This window comes from Chaetodon auriga, chromosome 3 (genome assembly GCF_051107435.1).
Source record: "Chaetodon auriga isolate fChaAug3 chromosome 3, fChaAug3.hap1, whole genome shotgun sequence".
In the NCBI taxonomy this organism is placed as follows: domain Eukaryota; kingdom Metazoa; phylum Chordata; class Actinopteri; order Chaetodontiformes; family Chaetodontidae; genus Chaetodon; species Chaetodon auriga.
The window spans coordinates 22122948-22149688 of record NC_135076.1 but is presented as its reverse complement, the minus strand read 5'-3'; the positions used below and the strand labels follow the sequence as shown (position 1 = coordinate 22149688).

General features: G+C 44.9%; 1 protein-coding gene across 1 annotated transcript in view; it reads left to right on the top strand.

Moving 5' to 3' along the window:
- Positions 1–399: 399 nt before the first annotated feature.
- The window catches only part of unc13a (unc-13 homolog A (C. elegans)), a 42674-nt gene continuing 16332 nt past the window's right edge, over positions 400–26741 (top strand). Inside the window, exons 1-29 of the mRNA XM_076726154.1 lie at positions 400–755; positions 5535–5564; positions 5688–5787; positions 7037–7154; positions 7376–7499; positions 7895–7965; positions 8238–8292; positions 9011–9040; positions 9962–10157; positions 12718–13530; positions 14211–14304; positions 15395–15441; positions 15619–15697; positions 17341–17346; positions 17619–17693; positions 17780–17999; positions 18788–19015; positions 19309–19450; positions 19919–20088; positions 20195–20310; positions 21665–21828; positions 21924–22077; positions 22296–22364; positions 22711–22800; positions 22961–23095; positions 24344–24477; positions 24681–24766; positions 25626–25752; positions 25885–25981. Coding sequence (XP_076582269.1) covers positions 734–755; positions 5535–5564; positions 5688–5787; positions 7037–7154; positions 7376–7499; positions 7895–7965; positions 8238–8292; positions 9011–9040; positions 9962–10157; positions 12718–13530; positions 14211–14304; positions 15395–15441; positions 15619–15697; positions 17341–17346; positions 17619–17693; positions 17780–17999; positions 18788–19015; positions 19309–19450; positions 19919–20088; positions 20195–20310; positions 21665–21828; positions 21924–22077; positions 22296–22364; positions 22711–22800; positions 22961–23095; positions 24344–24477; positions 24681–24766; positions 25626–25752; positions 25885–25981 — 3792 coding nt within the window. The 5' untranslated portion in view covers positions 400–733. The remainder of the gene's footprint in view (positions 756–5534; positions 5565–5687; positions 5788–7036; positions 7155–7375; positions 7500–7894; positions 7966–8237; positions 8293–9010; positions 9041–9961; positions 10158–12717; positions 13531–14210; positions 14305–15394; positions 15442–15618; positions 15698–17340; positions 17347–17618; positions 17694–17779; positions 18000–18787; positions 19016–19308; positions 19451–19918; positions 20089–20194; positions 20311–21664; positions 21829–21923; positions 22078–22295; positions 22365–22710; positions 22801–22960; positions 23096–24343; positions 24478–24680; positions 24767–25625; positions 25753–25884; positions 25982–26741) is intronic.

The following is a 26741-nucleotide window of genomic DNA, read 5'->3' as shown; positions in this document are numbered from 1 at the left end:
AGTCTTGAGTACTACGATTAGATTTAAAAATGATTTTACTTTCTTTCCACTTGAAGTTCTGCTGGAGAGACAGTGTCAGGGGCTCCTGCTTTCAGTATGTGAAGATGAACATCCTTTATCTGAATCACCTCTAAGTAATTATTACCCAGAACTCCTCTGGAGGTCTAGTGTTTCCTTAAAAAGTAGGCCTGGGTAATACTGACAAAACCAGTTCTCACAATATTCTCCATGTGGATGCTGTCTGAGGATACCAATTGAGGTTTTTCTAAGATATCTGACAAGTCTGTTGAAAATATGGGGGGAGAGGCTAATAATCAGGTGTTTCAGCATCTCCACCCCCCGCAACCCATACACACCCCCTCCGCCGCTCTGACGTCACTGAGAGGAGCTGTCCACAGAAGCGGTGGTGCTGAAGCTGAACAAGATGGCTGTGTGTTGGGGAGCAGAGAGCTGAGAGAGAAGCCGGGGGTCGCGAAAAGAGTCTCAAATTCAGACAGACACGCCATAAAACAGGCAGAGAGGATAGCGAAGCTGGCGTTCACTCTCCAAGCGTGAAGATTTTTATTTCTGTCAAGCGCGACGAGCCGCTGCCAGGCCCCGTCTCTGCTGGCGACGGCAGGCTTCTCCATCCCCAGCCCCAGCGATTCGCTCCCAGGCTCTCCTCTGCACAGATTAGCTCAATCACGGAGGCTGCTGAAGAAGCTGGACCCTGTACCAAAGGCTCATATAAGAAATGTCATTGCTGTGTGTTGGAGGTAAGAGAAGAAAAACTAACAATGCATGTCTTGGGTCGACTTGCTGCCCATTTCCGCGACCTGCTCTCGTGCGAGCGGTTTAAATAGCTTCAAGTCTTTTTTTTTTCTTTTTTTTTTTTTGCAGCTTTTTGGAGATTTACCTGTGAGGATAACCATATGTGCATCAATGTTTTGCGTCTTGCATTTTGCGCAGGATTGTTGTTAAAATTTGCGGCGCTATTAAACGCCAATTTGTTTCAAATCCCATTAAGAAGGGGAATACTTAACATCACCGTTGGCGATTTTGCATATTCCTAATTTTCCGTTTTGACTGTAATCTATCCTGAGATATTTCACTCTTACTGTCTTGGTTGCCAGCCTGGGTTCATTTATCAAAACCCGGCATTGCTTCAGCCGGATCGATTCATGGAGTAGGTGTGTGCTTTCTGGCAGCCGCTGTCAAACATAGTAAAACAAGATGTAATCCACTCTCAGTTCGTCCCCGTGTAACAGAAGCGTGGGGTGTTTTAGGTTTCGCGTCAAAAATCAGATCCCATTTTGACTACAAATCCTCTCCAGCGCTGACATATCATCTCACTTTTCATGCGTAATTGCGCGGAGCAAAAAAGGGGAAAAAAAGGCGTGTGCAGCTGCCCGTCGGGTTTCTTTACGGAAGGATATTTCTTTAAGACACGTGATTGGTTGCAGCATTCTTAATTTATATTTCTCCCATTGATTGAGCTCTCTAATGACAACCACAACCTGTTCTGGCTTTGAATAATTCAAGATTCCACAGTGGTGCCCAAATTGGTTTTCTACTGTATAAACAGGCTCCGACTCATCACACTGTGCCCTTATTATGGCAATATCTCCCTTCAGCCATTCATGGTGATTTGTTTTTTATTCAGTCAAGCCCATGTTGTTGTCCGTGATGTGTTTCTCCAGTGAAACAAGGAGAAAGTGGACCCAAAAGAGATCTAATCTGTTTTACATTGAAGTGCTGAATAAGCCGTGACCAGTCCTTAAATGTCATTCAGTCACTGTAATAATTGACCATCTATTGGCAGATTTTATGTGGTTGTATCAAAGATGTAAAGTTGGGGAAAAGGCTGAAGATCTCCATTTATTAAGACTTCATTTCTTCTAATTAACTAAAGCTGAGCCCTTGCTGTCAGATATGGTTTAAATTTAATTGCATAACTGTCCAAGAGGAAACTGGCTGGCTGGATTGTGCGAACGTCTGGGCAGTGAGGTACTTTTATCCGGGAGATCCCCTGTAACCTTCTCATCAACGTCTGGTCATCCCCACACCCCACTGTGGCAACCAACACTTAAAGCCATTCATTCCCGTCCTTTGAATCATGCTTAAAGTTTTGACACAGAAAAATCTTACTCTTAAAGATTTGAACAAATCTGCTGGTCCCTTAAATCCTCAGTGAATTGGTGTGAGCTGTGGCACTTTAAAAACACCTTAACTCCTAAAGTTAAGAACAAATTTGCACAATGCACTCTGAGACTTCTTGGTCAGTTTGGGCTCCAGTCCTGCCATGAGACGCTTGATAAACATGGTGCATGATTTATCGGGGAGCAGTGAAGGAAAGATGGAAAAGTGATTCCCTCCAGCTTCCTCTGCAGATCACTGGGAGGCTGGAGCAGGCCTGTAGTGTTCATGAAGAGGCTGCTATACTGTTGACACCAGTGCTAGAGCTGATTGCACTGATGTCAGGATTGAGATTCAGGCCTGTTGGTGGTCTCTTTATGTCCTGAAGCATTGTTGGCATAGCAACCCCAATGGTATTTTAGGTCTCTGCTGACATTTTCTCATTAGTTTCTACACACTCTGTTACAGGCCCGCAGCGAGGTTTCTATTGATATTGTATTTTTTGCACGGTGGCTGTGAGAAGAATGAGCGAATACAGAGGACGATGTGCATGGCTGTTTACCTTGAGCTGCATGATAACGCGCGTTGGGCCGATCAACATGGCAGCAGCAGTGACGAGGCATTGCCTGGGCAGAGATGTGTGTGTGTGCTCTGCTTCCATGTCTCGTGATGTTAGATGTAGCCTTTGAAATGATAGCCTGCGCCACAGAAGCTGAATAAGCGAACTTAGATCTGGCAGCCATCCTCTTACTGTCACCCCCTGTAGTGAGATGCCAATTCATGCATTATGACTTAAAAAGAGTGAGGCATCCTCATTAGTGTCACCTTCTTCCGGTAAGACACATTCCAAACATCTATTTAAGACTATTTACATATGTATCCAGATCATTAGCAACGTTGTTTTGCAAAAGAAGTCAGGACGTCCAACTTTAGGAATGAATGTGATTTAGCACCAAACCGTCCTTGGCAAGTTCTGCATCTTATTACCATTTCAAACATGCTGCTGCATTACTGTGATAATTACTGCTTACTGGGAGTCTGGAAATAGTTAGGAGCAAAGATCAATTGTGTTTTAATGGAAATATATACAGCACAGTAGATGTAATGAAGCATTAATATTCTGTGGTTCGTGATTCTAAGGCTACTGTTATATAGAGCTTTGGAATGCATACAGCACTGTATGTACACTGTATGTCTTTATAATTTGCACTCTGTTTCTCAAATGCTTTAATTAGTCTCTATGAATGGAGCATTCAATCATCAGTGACAACCATTGTGTCATACTCTAATCACCATTAGTGGCATATTCCCAAAGGTGTGCTGCAGGTGTGTGACTGAATCTTACGTGGCAGTGAGTGAGTGAGTGAGTGAGTGAGTGAGTGAGTGAGTGAGTGAGCTCACAGGGACATGCTGTAATGACCTCTCAGTCATAACTGTTCTTCACTTAATTGTGCACTTCTCTCTTTTTTCCTCATAATCTTTTGATTTCTCTTCGCTGCATCCCTTGCCTGCAGGTTTGCGTTGTTGTTCCAGAGCAACAGTAATTGCTCTGAAGTGTGGGCTCTTTCAAAGCGTTTGATCGGAAAACCTCAGGAAATAGAAAGACCTTTTAGCTCCTCCATACCAGGGCATGAGAGAATTTGTCCAATTTTCCCCGGCAAAGAAAGAGAAATTGAGATTCTGTAATTGCTGTGGCAGGTACTCAACATTTTCTGTTGAGGGTTTGCAGAAAATATATAACGCTCTTTTTTCCCACCTACTCCCCTGCACTCCTTCCCCTGTGCTGTAACTGCAGCAATGGTGGCTTAGTCTTATGCCTGTGAGCTGTAAGTACCCCCACCCACCCCCACCCCCGTCCTCACACTCACACACCCCTTTCCAGCACCCCCCACTCCTGTCACACTGAAGTGGTTATTTTTAGTGTTGGGGATGCAGCTCACTCTGCCCGCATCCGGCTGCACAGAGAGATTAATAGAGCACGAGAGAAAGAGATAGAAAGGGAGCACACGTGCATACTCACCACATGGCAGGGGGAGCTTGTAGGAGCGAGTGATTGAGTGAGAGGGAGAGAGAGGACCCATGACTGGCTGGTGGTGTAGAGAAGACAGTGTATGAGAGGGAGTGTTGGCAAGGGTGCAGCCAAGGTGCATCTGTCATTTGCTATCTATTTAAAGCAAAGAAATAACTCATTTGAACGCCTCTTTGTCAAATGCTTCCACGGAAAAGAACCCTCCTCACCCCTTAGGCGTGACTGCCTTGTCAGCAGCTAAAATATCAGGAAGGGGATTTGACTTTGAAGTTGGCTAAGCAGCACATGCTCCATCACAGCCCTTACTCCAGCACCTGCCTCATGAATCAGACCAATATTTGAGCGATAAGCAACATCTCAAGGGTTTTCTGGGGTGACGCTATTTTTAGAAGCCAATTTGTCCACAATGATAATCACGCTTGCTCTGCTGTCATCGACCACGAAAAATGACTCAGAATGTGTTTCTCTGTCAGAATCACTTCTGCTACCCTAATAATGCTTGACTGAATAACAGGGAGTATTTATTTATTTAGTTTTTTTCCATTACTGCGAGTCGGACCGTAGGTCATATATTATGAAGTCATTTTTCTTGCAGCCGAGTACACAGCATCAGGGAGTTTGTTGTTGAGTCCAATTAGATTGATTTTAAATCATTCCCTGTGTTTCTTTCCTGAAATGTAACATCAGTGAAAAGAAGCAATCAGCAGGGATTAAAAAACCAGAGCTCGGAATATTAATACCTCAGTGCTGAACATGGGGATGCTGGGCATCGGCAGGGTGCCGGATTGAATGAATAATGAATAGGCTTTTGACGTCACTGGTTTTAAAAGTCAGTCTGGTACCTCCAGAGGTCCCTGCGTGGAGGAGCTGGCAGTGGCACCTCAGCAGAGCCTCATCCATTGTGTGAGACAAAAAGCAGCACTGTTCTGTCTTTTGTCCACCACCCCCTGTTGTCAGCCATGCAGGAATACATACACATACATCATTCAGAGATGACGGGGCATGTGGCCGCTCTCCTTCCTGGCATCAGCTCTTACTCTCACCTGCACAAACTGTCCTTCTGGCCCTGTGACTCAGAGATCCTGACACCTCCTGCTGAACGGATGTCGTCTTTCATATTGAGATTGTGGCATTCTGGCCAAAGAGGACAGAGGAGTTCCTGGATGAGAAGAGCGGGACCCCCCCCACTCTCTGAAATGCCAGGCTCCTGTCAATCACCAGCCAACCAGCTTACTTTCATGCATATGAGCTACAGCACTGGCAGAAGAGAAGAGAAGCCTTTGAGAGTCACTAAATGTTATATGTGCAGCATAAAAATGTGAAAACAGTCAGGTTAGCATTATTTTTCCATAGTTAGACTAATTTCTTGTTTGTTTTCTCGATTTTGCAGTGAAGAAAGCCAAGCTTGATGGACCCCAAGGTGAGTTTGGACCTTTGGCCAGTCGATATCATCCATGAGTTACTTATCATTTATGAATCAGGTTGTTTCAAATGAACACACACTGTAGCATGAGTAATGGTATTTGTATTTTACCTTTTGCAGAGAAATTTAACACATACGTGACCCTGAAGGTGCAGAATGTTAAGAGCACAACCATCGCTGTGCGCGGCAGTCAGCCATGCTGGGAGCAGGATTTCATGTTGTGAGTACTTCTGTCTACGGCTTCCTTTTATCCCATCATGTCTTCCCCTCTTTTCCTCCTCTGACTGGGCAATGTTGCATAATTGGAGGACAGTCTTTGCTGCACTCATGATTTCTGCCTCTTCTCTCACTTAGTTCTCCTTTAAATAGCACCTGTAGTGTAATGATGAGCCTTCTCCCTGCATCCATATGACCCACAAAGTTATGGTTGCAGTTTTATGGATAGAGGGCTTTTTCAGAGTTTCTACGTTGGCAGAGTGTTGCTTTCTCTTTCATATGTTCCATTGAAGTCAGGCAGGAGGCAGAGAAATGCTCACAGGCAAACAACTGGAGCCATCAAATGAATCAAAAGGAAGTGTCAGTTGACTTGAAGGAGAACCTGCTTTACACACTGAGAGTGCGTATGACATGACACCTGTGATGTTTGAGCTGCTCCAGCAGAGTTCACGCACCCGGAGCAGAGGGTTTCTCCAGGCTTCAGTACACCTCATAACTCCAGCAAGTTGACTGAATAGAAAAAGCGCCGCCATACACAACAGATGAAAATGACTCGTGTTGTCATCCCGCTATTCGGTCATATCTTTAAACCTAACTAAAAAACAGCACGTTCCTTCTCCCCCCTCTTCTTTTCTTTCTCCTTTGTGATGTAACGCACCATTCAGCCATTTGCCAGATCACTTCGTCGACTCCCAAGGAAACAGAAAGATGCATTTTCATATCAAAGCTTGGGCTATTATTAGGTTTTGATTCGCTTAAGACAGCCAGTGGGCTTGAGAAGAGGCTCTGTTGGACAATAAGAGATGCTTATTGAGCTAATAATCTGCCAGTCAGATTTGTAATCACTTTACAAAACCCCAGCTAGTCCAGACCTTGGCTGTATGGACGGCATATGAGTGTTGCTTGATGGAGAAATGAGTTCGCTTTTGTTTGCCGTACAGAAATATAGATAGCCCCCGCTGCTGTCCAGTCGTGCTCTCTCTTACATCCTGCTGACAGCCTCGTTGACAATCACCTGCTCTTTCCATCTTTGTGCTGAATGATTCATTTCCCTCAGCAGATTGAATCACAGTGCATATCCATCACCAGATTTAGGTGCAGCTCCTGATGCCATAGACTGTATTTCCATTGAAACCTGAGGTGTCTGTGTACCACCCTGTCTCCGCTCAGCTCTGTCTGTGTTATTTTGCTCTCTTTCCTCTGTTTCATTTTTCTTTTTGCTTGATCTGCCTCTTCCTCTTTCTGCCGAGCAGCGAAATAAACCGCCTGGATCTGGGCCTGACAGTGGAGGTGTGGAATAAAGGGCTGATCTGGGACACCATGGTGGGCACCTTATGGATCCCCCTGCGCAGCATACGGCAGTCCAACGAGGTACACTCCCTCTCACTCTCTGTCTCCAGCATTAGGTTTTACTGGCTGCACTTCCTGTACATGCACACCAGTCAGAATGATGATTGGCTGCAATTATTAAAATAATCTTATTCACATATGGGTAAGGACATAGGGAGATATTCAGAGGAATGACAGACTTCCAGGCTCATTTATCATGCAGTAAGGATTGCTGCAGTCACATTTCTCTGCCCCTCTTCCAGGAGGGTCCGGGCCAGTGGCTGACCCTGGACTCCAATGCGATCATGGCTGAGAATGAGATCTGTGGAACCAAAGACCCGACCTTTCACCGGCTGCTGCTCGACACCCGCTTTGAACTGCCACTAGGTTTGGCCTTTCATCATCGTCATGTTTATCCTGCCTGCTGCTTTATGCTGCACTTTGTTTCGACTATATAAATTGAAGTTTAGATACATGGATAATCGGACAGGAAACAGGAAAATGCAATTTATACTGTAACTATCACTACAACACACAACAACTGTCTGGACCACTATCAATGTTATTTTTGGGACCACATCTAGTACTGTACTGTCTTAGCACTACTACATTTACTACTAATGCTGTTTCTGCTGCTGCTCCAGCACTAACACTGCCTCCAGTGCTGTTACATTAGATTGAAAGCTCATTCTTGACCTTGGAAACAGCAGTTGGCAAAACGATCTCACCACGAGGTACAGTCTTTGATGTGCTGAGAAACACGCTTGTGTTTTGTGCTGCAGACATTCCAGAGGAAGAGGCTCGATACTGGGCCAAAAAACTCGAACAACTAAATGCCATGAGAGATCAAGATGTAAGATCCCCATCACTCTCTCTGCACCATCTGTCATCTATATCTCCTCATTTATTCCTTCCTCTTTAGAATATTTTCTTTCATAGCCCATTTCTTACTGTGTTTCCTCTCCACCTCTTTCTTTGTCTTCCACACTCTCTCTAATTACACTCTATGGCTGCCAATAACGGCCGACTTGCCAGAGTCAATAATTCTTACCAGCAATTTTCCTCAGAAGAAGTGCTGGATGTTATTTTCTAAGATGTGCTGTTGTTGTTGTTTTTTTCCCACAGTATGCCTATCAAGAAGAACAGGAGCGGCCACTCCATGCACCATCCACCCAGTGCTGTGAGTGTCAAACGCCACTCCTGCGTCCACCTCCCTCCTCCTGTTCTGTCCTCAGCCGTGTCCCTTTTGATGCCTCCCCTTTCTCCTCTCCTCGCTCCCTCTGCTCCATCTCGCGCTGACTAGACAGGACGTAGAAATGAGGCCGATAGACGAAGCAAAGCGTGGAAGGAGGGAGGGAAGCTGATGTGACGAATCATGCATGCAAGCAAAACTAGAATGACTTATAGGTGTTAGATGTGTGATGAATGTGAACCGACATATGCAGGGTTGTCAGACACACACCACCCTGTCTGACTGTCTGTCTGTGTAGTGATGATGACACAGGGTGCAGGTGGGTAAGTGTGTATAGTATAAATCTGTGGGCGGGGAGGTTGGTCGGTGGCATGACGCTCGTGTGTGTGCAGAGATGATAACAGCATGCGTGTGTGTCCTGTTCTGTGTTACTTAGCAGCGCCAAGGCCAGCAGCATTTGCACAGAAGCTGATTTTGATTCGAGCTTCTCGGAAGACCTTGTGCTTTTCTTGACTCGCACACATGTACACACACAGCGATTTACCTCACTTATCAACCCTCTGCACACATATTTACACCTTAAAGTAATTAGTTCTCAGGGCTGCAAATCTCTACATGTTTGTTTACCTGGCTTTAGACTGCCAATGTGTTTAATTGTGGCCCAAACCTAATTTGGTTTTTCCCCAACCCTTTTTTCTCCTTGCAGGTAATTGGAGTCTGTGGGGAGATCAGCAAAGTAAGTTTCTTTCATGCGCTTCTGCTAATGACTTGGAGTAATTCTGTATTTATTGCCCATGTCTCACTTAATGTAATGATCTCCTTGTGTAGTTTTCCTCAGAGACCATTAGCTGCCAGGAAAATATATATTTTCTCCACACATCCTGTCGGAGCTTCCTTTCAGCTCGTTTCTATAGTCTCCTGATGGATTTAAAGAATAAGAATTAAACCAAGCGTTGTTACAGTAAAATGAACCTGGTGGTGGTTTTCTCCACCGTGGGTGGGGTGGGACATCTCTCCCCCACTTTTACACTTTCTGCTTGATTTTTTTCCTTCAAGTCTCTGTGGACATTGCTCTTATACTGTCCCACCACCACAGTCCAGATCACAGAAGATCCAAGATGATACACTCATCTGAGTCACCTTCAGTTATTACCGTGCACTAAGCAACAAGCTTAACGAGCTGCAGTGACTGATGCAAACGTGCCTCTTAGACTACATACAGGCTCTCTTACCTAATTGCTGTAAGTAGTTGGGGCAGTACGCAGCCTGAAATGTATACCTGCAGACACTACTTACAGCTGAAAAAAGGATCTGTGCACAAATGTAATAATCTATATTTTCATTTATAGTTAATATTCTCCTAAAATGATGCTAGAATTGTACATTAGTCAAAAACAGGGTCAGAAAGTATTTGGTATTTAATTGACTATAATAGAAACAGGGTTACAACACAGGTTTACATAGCACTTAAAGTCTTTGAATTATTATTATGGAAAACACAACAACTTATTTTCAATTTGCTCAATTAATTTAAACCAAATCTATATCCCTGTATTATTCACTATACAGACAATGTGTGATATAATTCTGACCCGTCACCCTCTTCTCGTCTCTCCCCCTCACTTTGTCCCATCTCCCGCTGTGTTTGCGTGAACAGACGAGGACCCAGACAGCGCCGTGGACGACAGGGACAGCGACTACCGCAGTGAGACCAGTAACAGCATCCCGCCTCCCTACTACACCACCTCCCAGCCCAACGCTTCCATGCACCAGTATCCCATGAGGCACCCGCACTACAGACACTCCTACAACGACGAAATACATGAGCTGGACTACGACCACAGAGGCATGAGGTAACAAGCACCCCACAGCCACCCTGCAGCCACAACTGAGACAGACTGGTTATCTTTTCATGAGATTCCTATGGCAGGCTGCCAGAATGTATCAGCAACAGGGAGAAAGGCTTTATTTTGGTGAGACATGAAGAGAAAAACACCAAAAGAACAAAACTGTTTCATGCTGAAAATGTAATGTCACGCTTCCCATCTTTAACAAATATTCCTTAAGCGATTAACTTTGTTTGGAGTCTAGCCTTTAGCCCTGAGACAGCTCAGCCCCTGCGGCCTTGTTTTGTTCTCTGTATTGTACATGGTAACATGTTGTCCCCCTGTGCTCTCCTCCTCTAGAGAATAACCCTGGCCTCAGTGTATACAAGCATGCTGGGGCGCACAGTTCTTGTATACAGGTCATGTATGAAGTGGGCCCTTGTGGTTATCTTGTCTGTGTGCGTGTGTGCATGTGTGAATGCGTGTGCGCGCGCCTGCATCTTTGTGTGCATGTCGAGTGTGTGAGCATCAGAAATCCCACGTGATCTCTTCCTGCGCTAACTTGTGCAGAAAATTAAATGAACTGCTGGACATGACAGTATTTCTGAACATTGTTGGACATGTTTTCAAAGGCGGCAGATCGTCAGAACTCATGCATTGCTCAGAAAAGCTGCAACAGGAAGTTTGACCTTTTTGATTTGGTTAGATTTAGATGGGTAACATCAACCTTCAAGTGCTCAACCTCAGTGAGAGGTCTTTGAGTAGAATCTCAGAGGATAAAGTCACATTTCTTCAAGTCTGTCCTTAAACAATAGTCAGATGTTTATACGTACGTGGAAAGAAGTTGCTGTTGTTCTCTGACGGGCTTGAAAAACTGCGATCCTATCCTTTAAGCGTGCAGTGCAGAGGCTCAGTTTGGTTAGAGCTTTCTTTGAAAGGTTTGCACTGAGCTCTACTGATGCTCCTCTCCCACCTCTTCCCTCCTCCTCCTCCTCCTCCTCCTCCCTCCCTGCTCCTCTTACCAGACGCTATGATAGTTTAGACTCGGCCACCAACGGGCGCAGCGATATCGACTCAGGCTCAGGGTCGAGCCGGCGCACCAGTCGTCAGTATTCTCTAGACAGTAGGCATTCACTGTCCGATAGGTGGGTCTCTGTACCTCCTCTCCGACTCCTCCTCCTCTTCCTTCTCCCGCTCCGGCCTGTGACACCGTCTCGCTGTGACGTCAGTGGTGGACTTGTCCCGTCCTCCTCGCTCGCTGTGCTTGCATGCATGCGCTCTTACCCTTTCTCTGTATATGTATATTCTATACTTTTTATAGAAAACTACTGGTCCTGCATCTATATTTACTGTGTTCCTGGTGAAGAATCACGAATCAGTATCACAAACGATGTATCATGCTCATCTTCCCCATTGTTCAACTCTTGTGAGTGTTGCGCAGTTTTGTGTCTATGTGTGTGGGCGACTGATTGACAAGGTGCGTGTATGTGTGTGTTGTTTCGTGACAGTCAGAGGCAGAGAGGTTAATTGTTGGTTGGAGTTTGTGGAAGAGCCTGTGTGAATCTGTGTGCGAATCTGTTGTCGCGACAGCCTGTTATTACAGCCTCATCCCGTATGTGAGACTTTAAGAAGAGCCCTGTCTTCTTCTCGGTGTCCCGTACTTTGTAATTACACACGTGTCATTTCCACTTGTGAGACAGCAGGAGGCCTTCAGCCCAGTAACGGGGCCCTAGCAGAGAGGCCAAGGCAGATTACTTTCATTTTCATCTTAGTTTCACCATTTTTTTTTTTTTATTCTTTGCTAAGAAAGAGACATTTATTTAGACTCACGCATTATGCAAGCATTTGTCACCGTGTCAGTCTTTGTGTTGGATGAGAGATTGAGAGATAGATGATGAATAGAAAAGAACAGGGGTGTCGTGATGGAGTGTTTATGTGTTCACCCGTACTTATTCCCTCTGGCTCACAGCCCGGAGCCATAACACAGTTCTCCCCTTTACTGCTCCTGCACCGTGCGTTATTGAACCAACATGACTGTAATCAATGGAGACGAAACAATAAAGTGTGGGTGCGTGTCCTTGTGTGTGTGTAGAAGTTGTTTTTGCATGTGTCTCAGATCTCTCTGGTCTGTCTCGATGTCTAATAGCCTCATTCATCATTGTGAATAAATATTATTCACTTATTTATCTGCAGAAAGGAACTGTCTTTGTTCTGCCAGGCTAACAAATGATCTTCAACCTCTCCAGGTTCACCCTCTGTCGTCTGAATGGGTCTATTTGTATCTTTTTGTACGGTGTGTGTTTCTGTCTTAATTTGCGTGTGAACTAGTATCCATACCAATGATTCCCTTTGCAGTTACATAGATGCATCACACCCTAAACCTCCCCTGCTCTGAGTTCTCTTATTGGTTGGTTCAAAGTCACTCCTCTTTTCCTATTGGTTAGCTGTCTCCCTCCCTGGCCCCAACACAAGTTCCTTAAGTGTGACAGCCAAACTCCTCATTGTGTAAGTGTGGGAACTCCCCTAGTTTACCATTGAACCTGTGTGGGTGTGTTTCTGTAACGAGTGTCTGTGTCTCCCCCCTCAGTCCCACAGACAGTCGTTACGCCTCGTCAGGCGAGTTGAGCCGAGGCAGCTCTCAGCTCAGTGAGGAGTTCGTTGCTGAGGACGGCGAGAGCTTGCGAGGTTCGGAGTTCTACGATGAGAACGACTCCTACCACTCCTGCCACTCCTCCGTCAGCTACGGCAAAGAGGATTCCCCGGGCTGGGACGGCGAGGACCCCCAGGGCGTCTACAGCGACGAGGGAGGCTACCTCAAAGATGGAGGGGAAGAGGGGGCGCTGTATGCAGAAGAGGAGGGTGACATGTACGGGGAGGAAGCAGAGTACAACTATGAGGATGAGGAGGAGATGCCTTATGAGGAAGATGAAGACATGTATCCACTTGATGGGACGCTTAGCGAAGACCAGGAGCCACCCTACACCCCCACACCCACAAGCACTGCCCCCACCTTGATGCCCCCCTCTGATGGTCTGTCCTCCACCAGGCCACCACTGGAGAAGCAGGCGTCCTTGCATCAGCAGCGGCCAGCCCATGATCAGCTCCAGCCCCCCAGTGCAGCTCCTGGTCTACCTCCAGCCACACAGGATGAGCATTTGCCTCCTTTCACTGCAGAACCCATCAAGCCCGCATTTGCACCCACCCAGCCAGCTCTGTCTACCACCACTACATCCACCCCCACAACTACATCACAGGTCCCAGCTCCAGATACCGAACCCCTGGAGCCGGAGCTCAAGGCTGAAGTGCCGCCGGAGGAACCTCAACCCCCTGAGCAGCCTCCAGAGGCAGAGAGTGTCCCTCCTGCTCCTGAAGAGAAAACAGAGGAGCCACCTGCTCCAAGGTGAGCACTGTTCATACACTCTCAGCTTCACAGAGCAAAAATAAGCTTTCACACACTGTCAACACTACATTTAGCTGCATTAGCTATGTTTCGGTACACAGATCTGGCAGTTCATTCGAGTAAGTGCATACAGTACATGTACAGACACCAGCCAATGGGGACCATAAAGCCAATTATCCAAAAGAGGAACACAGGAAACAGACCCTGGGGAAGGGGCTGGGATCTGTAAACAGGTTGCTTTTCTTTGAGACTCGCTTCATCGTTAACCTTCCAATTAATGGGCTACTCCACTGATTTAATATTGTACTTCCACAAAGTCGGAGGATTTGTGAGACATGCTTCAAAAGAGGATTGATCAAAACTGAAGCAGCAGAGGTTGTGATGTCCTGACTTTTAGTCCTCAGTATGGCCGAAGTTTCGAATGAGGCTGAAGCCGACATTTCCTCCAAAGCAACATAATGACTGGTGACGCCATCAGGGTCATTTTCTCATACTTTAGAAAACCAGTTTCACATGCTGTGTCGTACTCCTCGCGACAAATAATCTAAACCCAGCGTGTAAAACCAGTGGAGTGCACCTGTAACGGGTTTACTGCTATGAGCTAATGTACATTCACTACACTCGCTAATATAGCACACACTAGCACATATATGACTAGCTTTGTTCAATCATTCTTTTAGCTTCCCAAAGAGGGAAATCATGGAACCCGGTCCTGCCAGAGCCAAAGCCAACTGGCTTCGACTTTTCAGCAGAGTACGACTACAGCTGCAAGAGGTACAGCCTTTGTGTGTGTGTGTGTCTTAGTGTGTCTTTGTGCACATAGATGTGTGCTTGTGCAGCCTGCATTCATGCCAGGTGAATGCCTGAGCTGTGAACAGTGGGTAAAATGTCGTCTCTGTCGTTGCTCTGCTTTAATAACTCTACTGTTTGAGCTCACTGACTTGTTGCATCAGTCCCTGCATGTCCGACTGTTACTGTGTTTTTTTTTTCCAGCTTCTGTTGACTGGTCCACCATGTTTCCCAGTTATTAGCTGGTTATTGCTGTGGATTATATTGTCTTGTGTTTATTTGATAGTTTCTGTTTACCCCTTGTACTGTTTTTTGCCATTTCATTATTTTCTTTTCAGTTGTTTGCCATCCTCGTAGCGATTTGCATGTAGTCCGTTCTGATTACCTATGGCTGGAGCAGACGCTCAGGTGGGTGCGGCCAGTAGTGTGTTAATCAGTCTAGTTTATGTTGTTTGCATCATGTGCCGGTCATATATTTATGGAGAGCCAAGCAACACGCAGGGAGCTGCCGTGAGCCTGCTAAGTGTCATTATCAAAGCCTGGCATTTATACCAATCATGACTATTTCTGTGCGGCACTGTGACGTGAGTATCAATGCTGTGTGTCATTCTTTGAACAGGCAGGCAGACAAAGAACATGTCTTTCAATAAAAGAGCAGATAGAATTAGAAGAATGATTACACGGATGGCCATCTGGCTGTAATCTGCTTTTACTATGATTCTCAAACACAGAGAAGCCACCGCTGATGTCAATAATCATCACACTCACTCACTCACACAGACAGACACAACTCAGCTCCACCACTCTCCTAATCGCCCCCTTTTTTCTTTCTTTCTCCCTCTCGCACTGTTGTATTATTCATTTGTGAGTTCTGGGAACACTTGCAGTCATTGTGGCTACAGCTACTAGAGAAACTCACCATGAAATATTGCTTTTTGCTGAGGAACACCATGCAATATCTCTCGATTCTGTCGTTATCAGTCTAAAGAATAATATGAAAGTACTATATACCAGCCACAGCTCTCACGGCACTCTGCTCGCCTCACTTTCTCATCTCATGTCTCTCTCTCCTCAGGCCCGAGGAGAAAGTGTTGGCATCGCCTCTCTGCTTTTATCAGCAGGGTAAGTAACCATGACGCTGTTACTACTACAGTCATTGAAAATCTATAACTTACCCTCCGAAAGGCAAGCCCATAGCCTTAATGTCCAGATGCATTTACTGTCTAATTGATTTGCCGTGTCCAGGTTCTAGTTAACAACTGTAGCTGAAATAGTAGCTGGTGTGCGTTTTGTTCCCAGGATGGGTGGCGCTCTGTATAGCATTGACAGCATGCCAGACCTCAGGAAGAGGAAAGCTATGCCTCTGGTCAGAGATCTGGTGAGTTTCTGCGCTAATCTCTTTATATTCCCCTGGATAAGTGTCTCACATCTCCCCAGTCCATCTATCACTCAGCTCAGCAGCTCTCATCTAAACCTACTCATGTTTTCCTTCTGATTCTCTGCAGTCCTTTCCAGTCTTATTCTCTCTACCTTATTGTTCTTTTCTTTAATGATTTCTCCTTCTCTTCAAACCTCTTCATCTCTGTCTTTTAGCCCTCTGCACTACATCCACTCTGCTAAGAGACAATGCATTTCCCTGCTATTACAGCCTGACAGGGCGAGCTGCAGGGCTAAGGGGCCACAGGCAAGGCCGGAGGTTTCCTCTGACAGACACTGATGTGCTGTCATATAACAGACCTTTCATTACCCCACGCTGCCATCATCCCCATGCCTCTCTGACACTGCCTCATTAGAGATGAGACTGTGGGGAATATAAATCCTCTGCAGAAAGCTGTAACTCATTCATGCAAGTCATACAAGAGTATCTTGTGCTAAAACACAGCCTGGACAGAATCATCACTTCTCAGTTAAAACAACAGGACGCTCAAATTTTAGGTATAGATACACATTAAGCTCACATTAATATCATGTTTCAACTTTTCAGGAAGACAAGTAAAAGAAAGCCTTCATGGAAAAATTTGATATTTAGCAAAATATCCTTGTTAGCTTTCTTGCTAAGAGTAAGAACAGAGGATTAATTGAGCAACCACAAGTCTGGAAGCAGGAGAAACAGCTTACCTGACAACTCCCCCTGTAAAACCACAACTTTAATCAGTTTTTGTGCAGATTAAACAAATTAGATATAACAAGCAAGTTAGTGTTTGCTGCTACGTGGATTTTATTACCTTCAGGTAGAGCCAGGCTAGCTGTTATCAGCCGTTGTGCTAAGGTGAGCTAACTGGCTGCAGGCTGCAGCTTTATGTCTAACTTGAAGATGAGAGTGGTTTCAGTTTTCTCGAACTCTTGAAAAGAAAGCGAATGGCATTTGTCAAAATGTCGAGCTATTGCTTTCAACGCGAAAATGCATCCTGTTGTGTAGGCTAGTGGAACTGAAGGCAATTTGGCTCTTTTTATTAACTGTCAGGCAGAGCTCAGTGTACCATTTTCCCTAACACGCCAGATCCAAGCTTTACCGCACACAAGTAATTAGCTCAGATGACTGTCTTCATTAATAAACAGTCTGGAAGCAGAGACAGACAGTCACAGACAGGTGCACCGACGGTTGTCTTTCCTCTGTCTCTCGCTTTCACAAATACACACACACACACACACACACTCACTCGCGACTTGTCAGAGTGTCTCAGGTAATTGATCAGACAGGTTGGAGTCCTGGATGAACGAGCAGTGATCACAGGCTTTTTCATTCACGTATCAAACACTCAACTCTGGTTGACTTCCTCGCTGTTAAAGTCTCCACATCTGGCTGTTGATTCACCTTGTTTGAATCCCCCCACCTCCCCCATGTTTTCATTCTGGATGTTCATTCTTGTTCATCACAGTAACTACAGTATACGCACAATGAATGCACCTTTCCTCAGCATCTCTTCTGCATTGTTTATTTTCCATGGAAACCCCCTCTCTTTCTTGCCTTTTTCTAATATTAAATCTCTCCCTTGTTCCACCTTCACCGCACTGCCACAGGCTATGGTGAGTAACACCATTTGTTATCAAAAGACGTAGCTTATGAATTTTTACTAGTTTTCTCGTCTTAACGGCAAATTGATCGCTCTTATGAAAGGAAGCACTTTAAATTCTGCAGCTGTCACCTCCAGTTTGCTGAAACTATTCAGGGGAACATTGCCAGACAGACAGTAATAATACACATGGTCTCATAGGCTGCGCTGAGATTTGTCTCGATAAAGAATGATATTAAGGTGGGAGCTGAGAGAAACTGACCCCTCCTTTCTCCTGCCACTCAGTCCTTGGTCCAGAACTCCAGGAAGGCAGGCATCACCTCGGCTCTGACGTCCAGCACCCTGCACAACGAAGAACTGGTCAGTGCGCATTTACAGTGTTAATTCACACCAAAAAGTCATTCTAGCACACTCACCGTGCTCTTCTCCCCTCTGTCCCCGTGTAGAAGAGTCATGTCTACAAGAAGACCCTCCAGGCCCTCATATATCCCATCTCCTGCACCACGCCACACAATTTTGACGTGTGGACAGCCACCACGCCCACTTACTGCTACGAGTGCGAGGGACTGCTGTGGGGTATTGCTCGCCAGGGCATGCGGTGTACCGAGTGTGGAGTCAAATGCCACGAGAAGTGTCAAGATCTGCTCAACGCTGACTGTCTGCAAAGTAAGCAAAGCATCGGAAAGGAAGTGATTTAAAAAAAAAAATAAGGATGATTTTAATTCAATTTAGCACCACTTGACACCACTCTCATGTTTGCACATTAAATGCATAGCCAGGAGCCGGTTAGCTTAGCTTAGCATGAAGATTGGAAGCAAGGGGGAACAGCTAGCCCAGCTCCATCCAAAGCTAGAAAAAATATATGCTTGATGTACATATGAGCAGTGCCGATCTTCTCATCTTAATTATTGGCAAGAAAGTGAATAAGCCTGTTTCCCAGAATGCCTTTTGCCACATTGTATATTTACAGGAGCTGAACAACCATTTGCTGACTTTATGTTTTAGACTTCTTGTGTCAGCGCTGTTTTTTTTTTATTAATAATAGTAAACTATGGAGTCCATCTATTTCCTCTTATCGCTATTCATCAATGCCAAGCGCAGAGTCCTCCCCCTCCTTCTCTCACTCCTACTTTCTTATTGTTTTTTGCTTTGTTTTCTTGAGAGGATATTGAAAGCCATTTGTCTTTTGTTGTCATCCACCTCTCTTTTACTCAGCATTTTATAGCTCTGCAAATATGTCCGCCTCTCATTCATGAAATATGGCCAAGTTTTTCATCACTGGCTTCTTCTTGTAGCTTGTATTTTAAATTGAAATCTCACTTTCAAGTTTTCCTGTAATTATAGAAACATGTTCTCCATGCAGTTTTTGTTATCCTTAATGACTGTATGACAACTACAAGCCATCTTTTTTTTATATAGCACATCATCTATTTTACCTTCTTTATGCCAATCAGGAGCAGCAGAGAAGAGCTCCAAACATGGTGCGGAGGACCGAACCCAAAACATCATCATGGTTCTGAAAGACCGCATGAAAATCCGCGAGAGGAACAAACCTGAGATCTTCGAGCTCATTCAGGAGGTGTTCGCCATCGTGAAGGCCACCCACGTCACCCACATGAAGCAGATCAAGCAGAGCGTGCTCGATGGCACCTCTAAATGGTCGGCCAAGATCAGCATCACAGGTGAGCAGTCGGGTCAGAATTGGTACGGTACAGTAACTTTGAGCAGAGCTGGCCAGCACCGTCAACATCAAAGTCAGAGGAGACGGCTTGTGTCAGGTGTTTGTGTCTATAAAAAGAGACAAGCTGCCGTTTGTATGAAGAGAGCACAGGTGGCGTTTGTGGGGCAGTAGAGCAGAAGGTCAGATGATTTAAGAGGCATCTGTTTGCATCCACACACACACACACACACACACACACACACACACACACACTCAGAGTGGCTGACCAGCTTGCCCTCTTTTCCTTCTTCCTAGTGTTGTGTGCCCAGGGTCTACAAGCCAAGGATAAAACAGGTTCCAGTGATCCTTACGTCACCGTCCAGGTGGGAAAGACCAAAAAGAGGACCAAGACCATCTACGGCAACCTCAACCCTGTCTGGGAGGAGACCTTTAACTTGTGAGTCAGACCTGTTAGGAAAATATGTGAAACTTGTAATAACAAGGGCTGACAATAATGATTCTTTTCACTACCAGTTAATATTCATTGATAAGCCAGTGAAATGTCATATCAGAAGAAGATGCTTATCAGGATGTCTCAGAGCCCAAGATGACATCTCCAAACTGCTTGTTTTGGCCAAATAAAAGGCATAAACCCAAAGATATTTGATTTATAATTAGCAACTAGCAAATTGTAATTGATTAGCGATATTTTGGATTTATTTTCTGAGAGTCAGTTAAACTTTCCAGCTCTAGTTGTGGCACTGATGCAGTTAAACATTTCTCTCTGTGTTTAGATTTGTTTCTTTGTTTACACCTTTGATATCTAATGAGTCATGGTAGTAATTCATCTGGTCGTCTTGGCCAGCCATCAGTGTAAGTACTGTATTTGGAAGCTGTGGGTGACTGTCTGGCTCTGTCTGTTCAGTGAATGTCACAACTCCTCGGACCGCATCAAGGTGCGAGTCTGGGACGAGGACGACGACATCAAGTCTCGCGTGAAGCAGAAGTTCAAGCGGGAGTCGGATGACTTCCTCGGTCAGACTATCATCGAGGTCCGCACCCTGAGCGGAGAGATGGACGTCTGGTACAATCTCGGTCAGTTCAGTCACAGTCGTCACTTACGCTGTATCGATAGCACGGCTTCTTACTGCCACCATCGACATGATTTACATGTTAACTGTGTGTCTTCTGCTGTTCACAGACAAGCGTACAGACAAATCAGCTGTGTCTGGAGCTATCCGCATGCACATTAATGTGGAGATCAAAGGAGAGGAGACGGTCGCCCCCTATCACGTTCAGTACACCTGTTTGCATGAAGTAAGCTCAGTGTGTGCGTGCGTGTGTGCGTGCGTGTGTGCTTGCGTGCGCGCATGTGCTGGTGTGTTTGAACAAGCCATAAAATACGTCTATTCAAGAGCTGTGCTTTGATTGTGTTTTACACGTGCATTTGTGAGACTTTGTGCCTTTACTCCACCGCTACTACATCCTCAGAAAATTGTACAAAACTTTTTATTACCAGACAAATGCAAGAACAATACAAAACAAATACATCCAGGCCCCTCCAAACATTACAGCACTTAACCAGGCTGATGCATTAATATTTTAACATTTGAAAATTTTGGTCCATTTTACAGCTTTTTCTCAAAGGCCTGATCTGCAGTAACTTCATTGTTGGTCTGCATAACAGCATGCAGATCATTATGAAGACCATGCACTTGAGTCTCGACAGTCTTTATTGTATGTGGATGCGAACGCTTCACGCTAATGTCAAACTGTGCATTACATATGGGCTCTGACTGATGCATTGCCACTTTTACTTAAGGAGTGTAACACTTTTTCCAAACACTGTGTGAGTGTCTGTGCATCTGTGTTCATCTCCGTGCAGAGTCGTCCTAATGAGCCATGCCAAACAGGTTAATTTACTTGACTGATGTTCAGTTCCATAATGGATCCATTCCAAATTAAACTTAAGTTAATACTCCGTGAAGTTTGCTTTGCTCTCATAAGATAAAGACCACTTCCAGACATCAGACACATTTCTAGTCTGGCTCTGTGTGGAAAACTCCCCTGATTGATTGTGGACCAATCACAGCCTTGTATGGAGTCATTACTCGGCCCATTACTCAACAAAGCATATTAGCTGAACCTTAACAGACAAATGACCGCTGTTATTGCTGCACGTAAGTGGCCATAAACCACGTAGCCAACTCAGAATGTTTTACAGCACCGTAACGCTTTATGGTTGAGTAGTCGAGACAGCACCTTGTGTCGGCCTCGTAATGCTCTTTAATGGTTATTCATGCAGCACACCCATTTAAAGCTAATCACACCGTAGGTTGTGATCTGCTCTGTTTTTGTACAATAAAACATACAGAAACTTTGATTACAGCTGAGACGTGTGAATGATCAGTCCAGCTTTGCAATGACAGAATCAAGGAACAATCATCTGAACATGCTGGCTAGTAGAGACACACTCACACACACCTTATCTACATGTCATGGCTACTCTTGTAAACACATCTATATCCCTAAACATGACGAAGCTCTTAATGGCCATTTACCGTGACCTTCCCTTTTGTATTTCCTCTCACTCTTCTATTGCATCTCCTTCAATGCTCTTATTTGCTTCTATTTTCTATTTCTGTTTCTTTCCTCACTTTCCTTTCTGCAGAACCTCTTCCACTACGTGACAGATATCCAGAACAACGGCGTGGTGAAGATCCCCGACGCCAAAGGGGATGATGCATGGAAGGTCTACTTTGAGGAGACTCCCCAGGAGATTGTAGATGAGTTTGCCATGCGTTATGGAGTGGAGTCCATCTACCAGGCCATGACGTATGTTACCGTCTGACTTCAGAACATGATTATTTCGTTTGTGTGGAAGCTCTGTGTAACCTGTAGCTGCTCACATGTCTGTCCCTCTTTTGCAGTCACTTTGCCTGCCTGTCTTCTAAGTACATGTGCCCAGGTGTGCCTGCTGTGATGAGTACCCTACTGGCTAACATCAATGCCTACTATGCTCACACCACCCAGGCAACCAACAACGTGTCTGCCTCCGACCGCTTTGCTGCCTCTAACTTTGGGGTGAGTCACTGCAGAAACATTCAGCAGAATCAATAACAGGCGCCACAGTTATATATATCAAGAACAAAGTTGAAGTGTGTCTTTGCTATCGACATAATATGCTCATTTGTAATGTTGGTGCTGAGGGGCTGAGCCTTTATGTATCAAGCAGTGTGGTTTGTCTGCCGTATGTTGGCTAATGTTAAAATCTGTTTCCGTGTGTGTTGTCATGCCCACAGAAAGAGCGATTTGTCAAGCTTCTAGATCAGCTTCACAACTCCCTGAGGATTGACCTGTCCATGTACAGAGTAAGACTCTTACTGTTTACACTCGTCTATTGAAAAGCTTCTCATACATGACAACTGCTGGACGGTCAACCCGCCTCTGCTTCTCCTTTCTTTCTGTGCTTTTCTCTCTCCTCGTTTTTCTCTTGGTGAGAAACGGGGAAAACAAAGCAGGCCGATGTGTTAATTAGAGTGACAGCTCCTCTGAAACATGCACAGACACATTCAGGAAACACTGCACACCCACACTGTAACAAGTGTTGGAAATTGCGCCGCCATGCTGGACTGAGCCCAGAAACACACAAAACACACACTGGACAAAGATGGATGTGATGTCATGTGTTGTGGCTCACTGCTTTTTTTTCTGCAGAACAACTTCCCTGCCAGCAGTCCCGAGAGGCTGCAGGACCTCAAGTCCACAGTGGACCTCCTCACCAGTATCACCTTCTTCAGAATGAAGGTACCATCCCGTCCTTCATCTTCGTCCGTCAAAGTATAAACAGGATGTCATGAACTTCACCCACGTTTTTTTAAGCAATTCTGAAATGCCATAATTTGGTGAATTAACGTCCGTGTGTGCACTCGCCTGGTTTAACTGTCTCCTCTTTGTGTGTGTTCAGGTCCAAGAGCTTCAGTCTCCACCCAGAGCCAGCCAGGTAGTGAAGGACTGCGTCAAAGCCTGTCTCAACTCCACCTACGAGTACATCTTTAATAACTGTCATGAGCTGTACAGCCGCGAGTATCAGACAGACCCGGTAAGAAGCAGTTTTTATTGAATATCTGCGTAGGTGTGTGTCAGTGTCTCTCTCTCTCTCTCTCTCTCTCTCTCTCTCTCTCTCTCTCTCTCTCTCTCTCTCTCTCTCTTCTCCTTTCTTAAAATTTCAAATATTCATTTAGCTTTATTGGCATGACCATAATTAAATGCAGTATTGCCAAAGGCCATGTGAGTGTACTAGCAGTGAAAGAAATAGTACGCAATAGTAAAAGAAAAACAAATTGCTCACAGTGCCTTGATAATCTGCCACTCTGTACTGTCTGTTAGCGCAAAAAAGCATTTAATTTTTTATCACAGATGTCCAGGTATTGATGTACTTTTCCTTTTCTTTGGCTGTAATTTGACTTCACTCTCTCAGAAGGAACAAGCAGGATAAATCACTGCCTGGCTCGCTGAAAGAGCTGAGTCACTAATCATTTAAAGTCTGGCCAGCAGTTTTCTTCATAAATCATCCATTACAAAGAGAGGTGTCCTTGACTAATCAGATCCACTGGTGCAAAATGATTTTTGAATGTTATTCGCGTACCTTCTTTGCTCGATTTCTGCGTCGTCCTCGGCGTCGAGTAAAAGGCACCGTGACACTTCTGAGCGCGTCGTCCTCTCAGTCTGGGTCGGCTCGGCTCTGCCATCCATCACTCCTGCATCGGATTTCAACGGGGATTTCTAGAACTTGCTCTGAGTCCTCATTAAAGCGTCAGCCCCATTCAGACTCCCTCGTGAATCTCAAATAAGCATTTTTTTCCCCCTTTGAATAAAACATTTCATCCTGAGGGACGTTGCTATATTTTGTTCAAATCTCTGCAAGATCATTCTACACTCTTCAACCCCTGCGGTGCTCGGCTTAGTTTATTTTTTTCTTCCAGCGCATCTTCAGTTATTTCAAAGAAGTCATCCAGACTGTTGACATTCTGAGCCTGTTTAAAGCTGTTTGCGCGGCAAACGTTGAATATGTATGAGGTGTTGAATTAACAACACAGTGAAGATTTCCCTCCAAAAAAAACCTCTCTGTCTCAGACAATAAAAAAAATACCAGTAGTAAAATTTAAATTAAGATGACTAAATGGTCACACCATTCAATAATAATAATGAACCATTTGGTTTGTGTAGTATGACCTAAAATTCATGTCGAAGAGGACAATGTTTTGGTGACTGAGAAGAATACAATTATCCGCATGACTCTAAACTCCCCTGAAAAAGTCTGTTTTTTGTGGTGACTCTGTTTTTCCAGGCCAAACAGGGTGCCGTGCCTCCGGAGGAGCAGGGTCCCAGCATCAAGAATCTGGATTTTTGGTCCAAGCTCATCACGCTTATCGTCTCCATTATTGAGGAGGACAAGAACTCCTACACTCCCTGCCTCAACCAGTATGTCTCTCTACCCCTCCTATGTTAATTTGCTCATGTTCCCGTTTAATGACATTTCAATTTTGCCCTATCTCTTCTCTGCAGTCTCTCTTAGTACCTCTAAAAGTACACTTTCAGCCTCTTATCTGCTTGCTGGGTTTCATATACTTTCTCTCTCTGAGTGCATAGACGGTAAGCCTTCCCTCCTTCTCTCCTCTATCAAGATTTCCCCAGGAGCTCAACGTGGGTAAAATCAGTGCTGAAGTGATGTGGAACCTGTTCGCTCAGGATATGAAGTATGCAATGGAGGGTGAGTGCAAGTCAATGATATATTGAGCTTTGAACTGGCTGAGTCTCATCAGGGCACAGAATACCGGTGAGATTAATGATAAAGCGCTAATGACCAAATACAAGCAGACGCACAAACCTGTATGACAGTTTATCTGATATGTAGAGAGTCGGGTCAATTTTCTGCCGTTTTCATTGGTTTAGTTTAAAATACGGTATGAGAACTAGGTTGCTTTGATCACCATTCAACTGCACTTTCATCAGTTTGCATGAAACTTGGTATGAATGTTTCAAAGGATAACAATATGAAGTAAATCACACTAGTTGAAGGTATTGGAAGAGTTTCATTATGAAGCATGTCAAATTTCATGACAATTGCTCAAATGATTTTAGAGACACAGGAGCTCCTCATCCATTAAGACATGTACTGACGATGGCTGATGAAACACGATGATCATTGTCGTCTATTGAACAAGCACAGCGAGTGCAGTATTGTACTGCTAAACTCTCAGCCGGCAGAGATCCGATCAATGATTTCCATCCAATTTAAAAACTTTTTCCCAAATTGTGCAAAGCCTGAAAGGTCATACTCAATTTTCAGGTTTGATTAATATTTGATTTCTTTAATAAAATTGAGGTTATCGGTCATCTTTTTATAATGGTCTTGAGCTGTCTTTCATAGCCCAGCCCGACTTTGCGATTGTGTAATTAAACCATTGATTATATTCAGTGAGTCCATGAGGGTGTGTGTGTTTGCCTGTGGGTCAACGCTCCGTATGCACAATAAATCTGTGGTATGGCAGGTAGAAGTAGCTTAAATGCAAGTAGAGAAATCTGCTGTTGACCCAACATGCATTTGCATTTATTCTTCTTTCTCTCAGAACATGAAAAAAATCGCTTGTGCAAGAGTGCAGATTACATGAACCTGCACTTCAAGGTCAAGTGGCTGTACAACGAGTACTGCAAAGACCTGCCCTTCTTCAAGAGCAGAGTGCCTGAATACCCTGCGTGAGTTGCAACTCGCCCACTGCACAGACTTATACTGAAAACAAAGATAAAAAAGCAATAAAAATCCACATTTTGTGTGATCTTGGGCTCCTCGTTAAGCATAAATCCGTACATATTTTCTGCTCTTCGTAGGTGGTTTGAGCCATTTGTCATTCAGTGGCTGGATGAAAACGAGGAAGTGTCTCGGGACTTTCTGCACGGTGCTTTGGAGAGAGACAAAAAAGATGGGGTAAGAATTTCCAGCTCTTCCTCCCCTTATCTCCCTTTCACTCCTCTGGAAACGCTGAGTCGCTGTTGTTGTTCAGGCAGAATTACTGTAATCCATCCTTTGTACTTCCTCTGTCACACTCAAAGTTATCAGCCAAAGTTTCACCCTCCCTCCCGCTCTGCCTCCCACACTTCCCCCTGCCTCTCCTGCACTCTTCAAAGCCAACAATAGAAGCGTGGACACAGCGGCACAGACGGAGACTCAAAGCAGAAAGTGTGCTTGGGATAAGAGGATGTTCAGTCAAAGTGCTTCGTCGCATAAAGCGACTCTTTGGAAGTTTAAAGGCGTGCGGCTGAGACATGCATGTACTCAAGGAGGGAGATAGCTCTGTGACAGCAGGATATTGTGAATTAATGGCCTTATTCCAGAGCTTCGACTGCAGGAAAGCTGTCCTCACCTCATTACCCAGACTCCCCACAGGAGCACCTACACACTCACCTCTAGCCAATTAGGGACCGGTGCTAACCAGCAGCCAATTACAAGGAGACAGACAGGATCTCCCACCTGTCACCAGATGGCTGTCTAACTGGCTGTATGGTTAGCTCTAGGGGGTCTGAGGCTGTGGGGAAAGATATCAAAGGTCCAGTTTGATATAGTTTCAGTTGATTCGTCTATATGTTCATAGGTGCCCAGAGGTCACGTCTTGCTAGCATCCCTTGAATCCCAGCTTCTCACCTGTCAACGTCAACTGATCCTTGAATAACATATGCCTTTTCCCTCA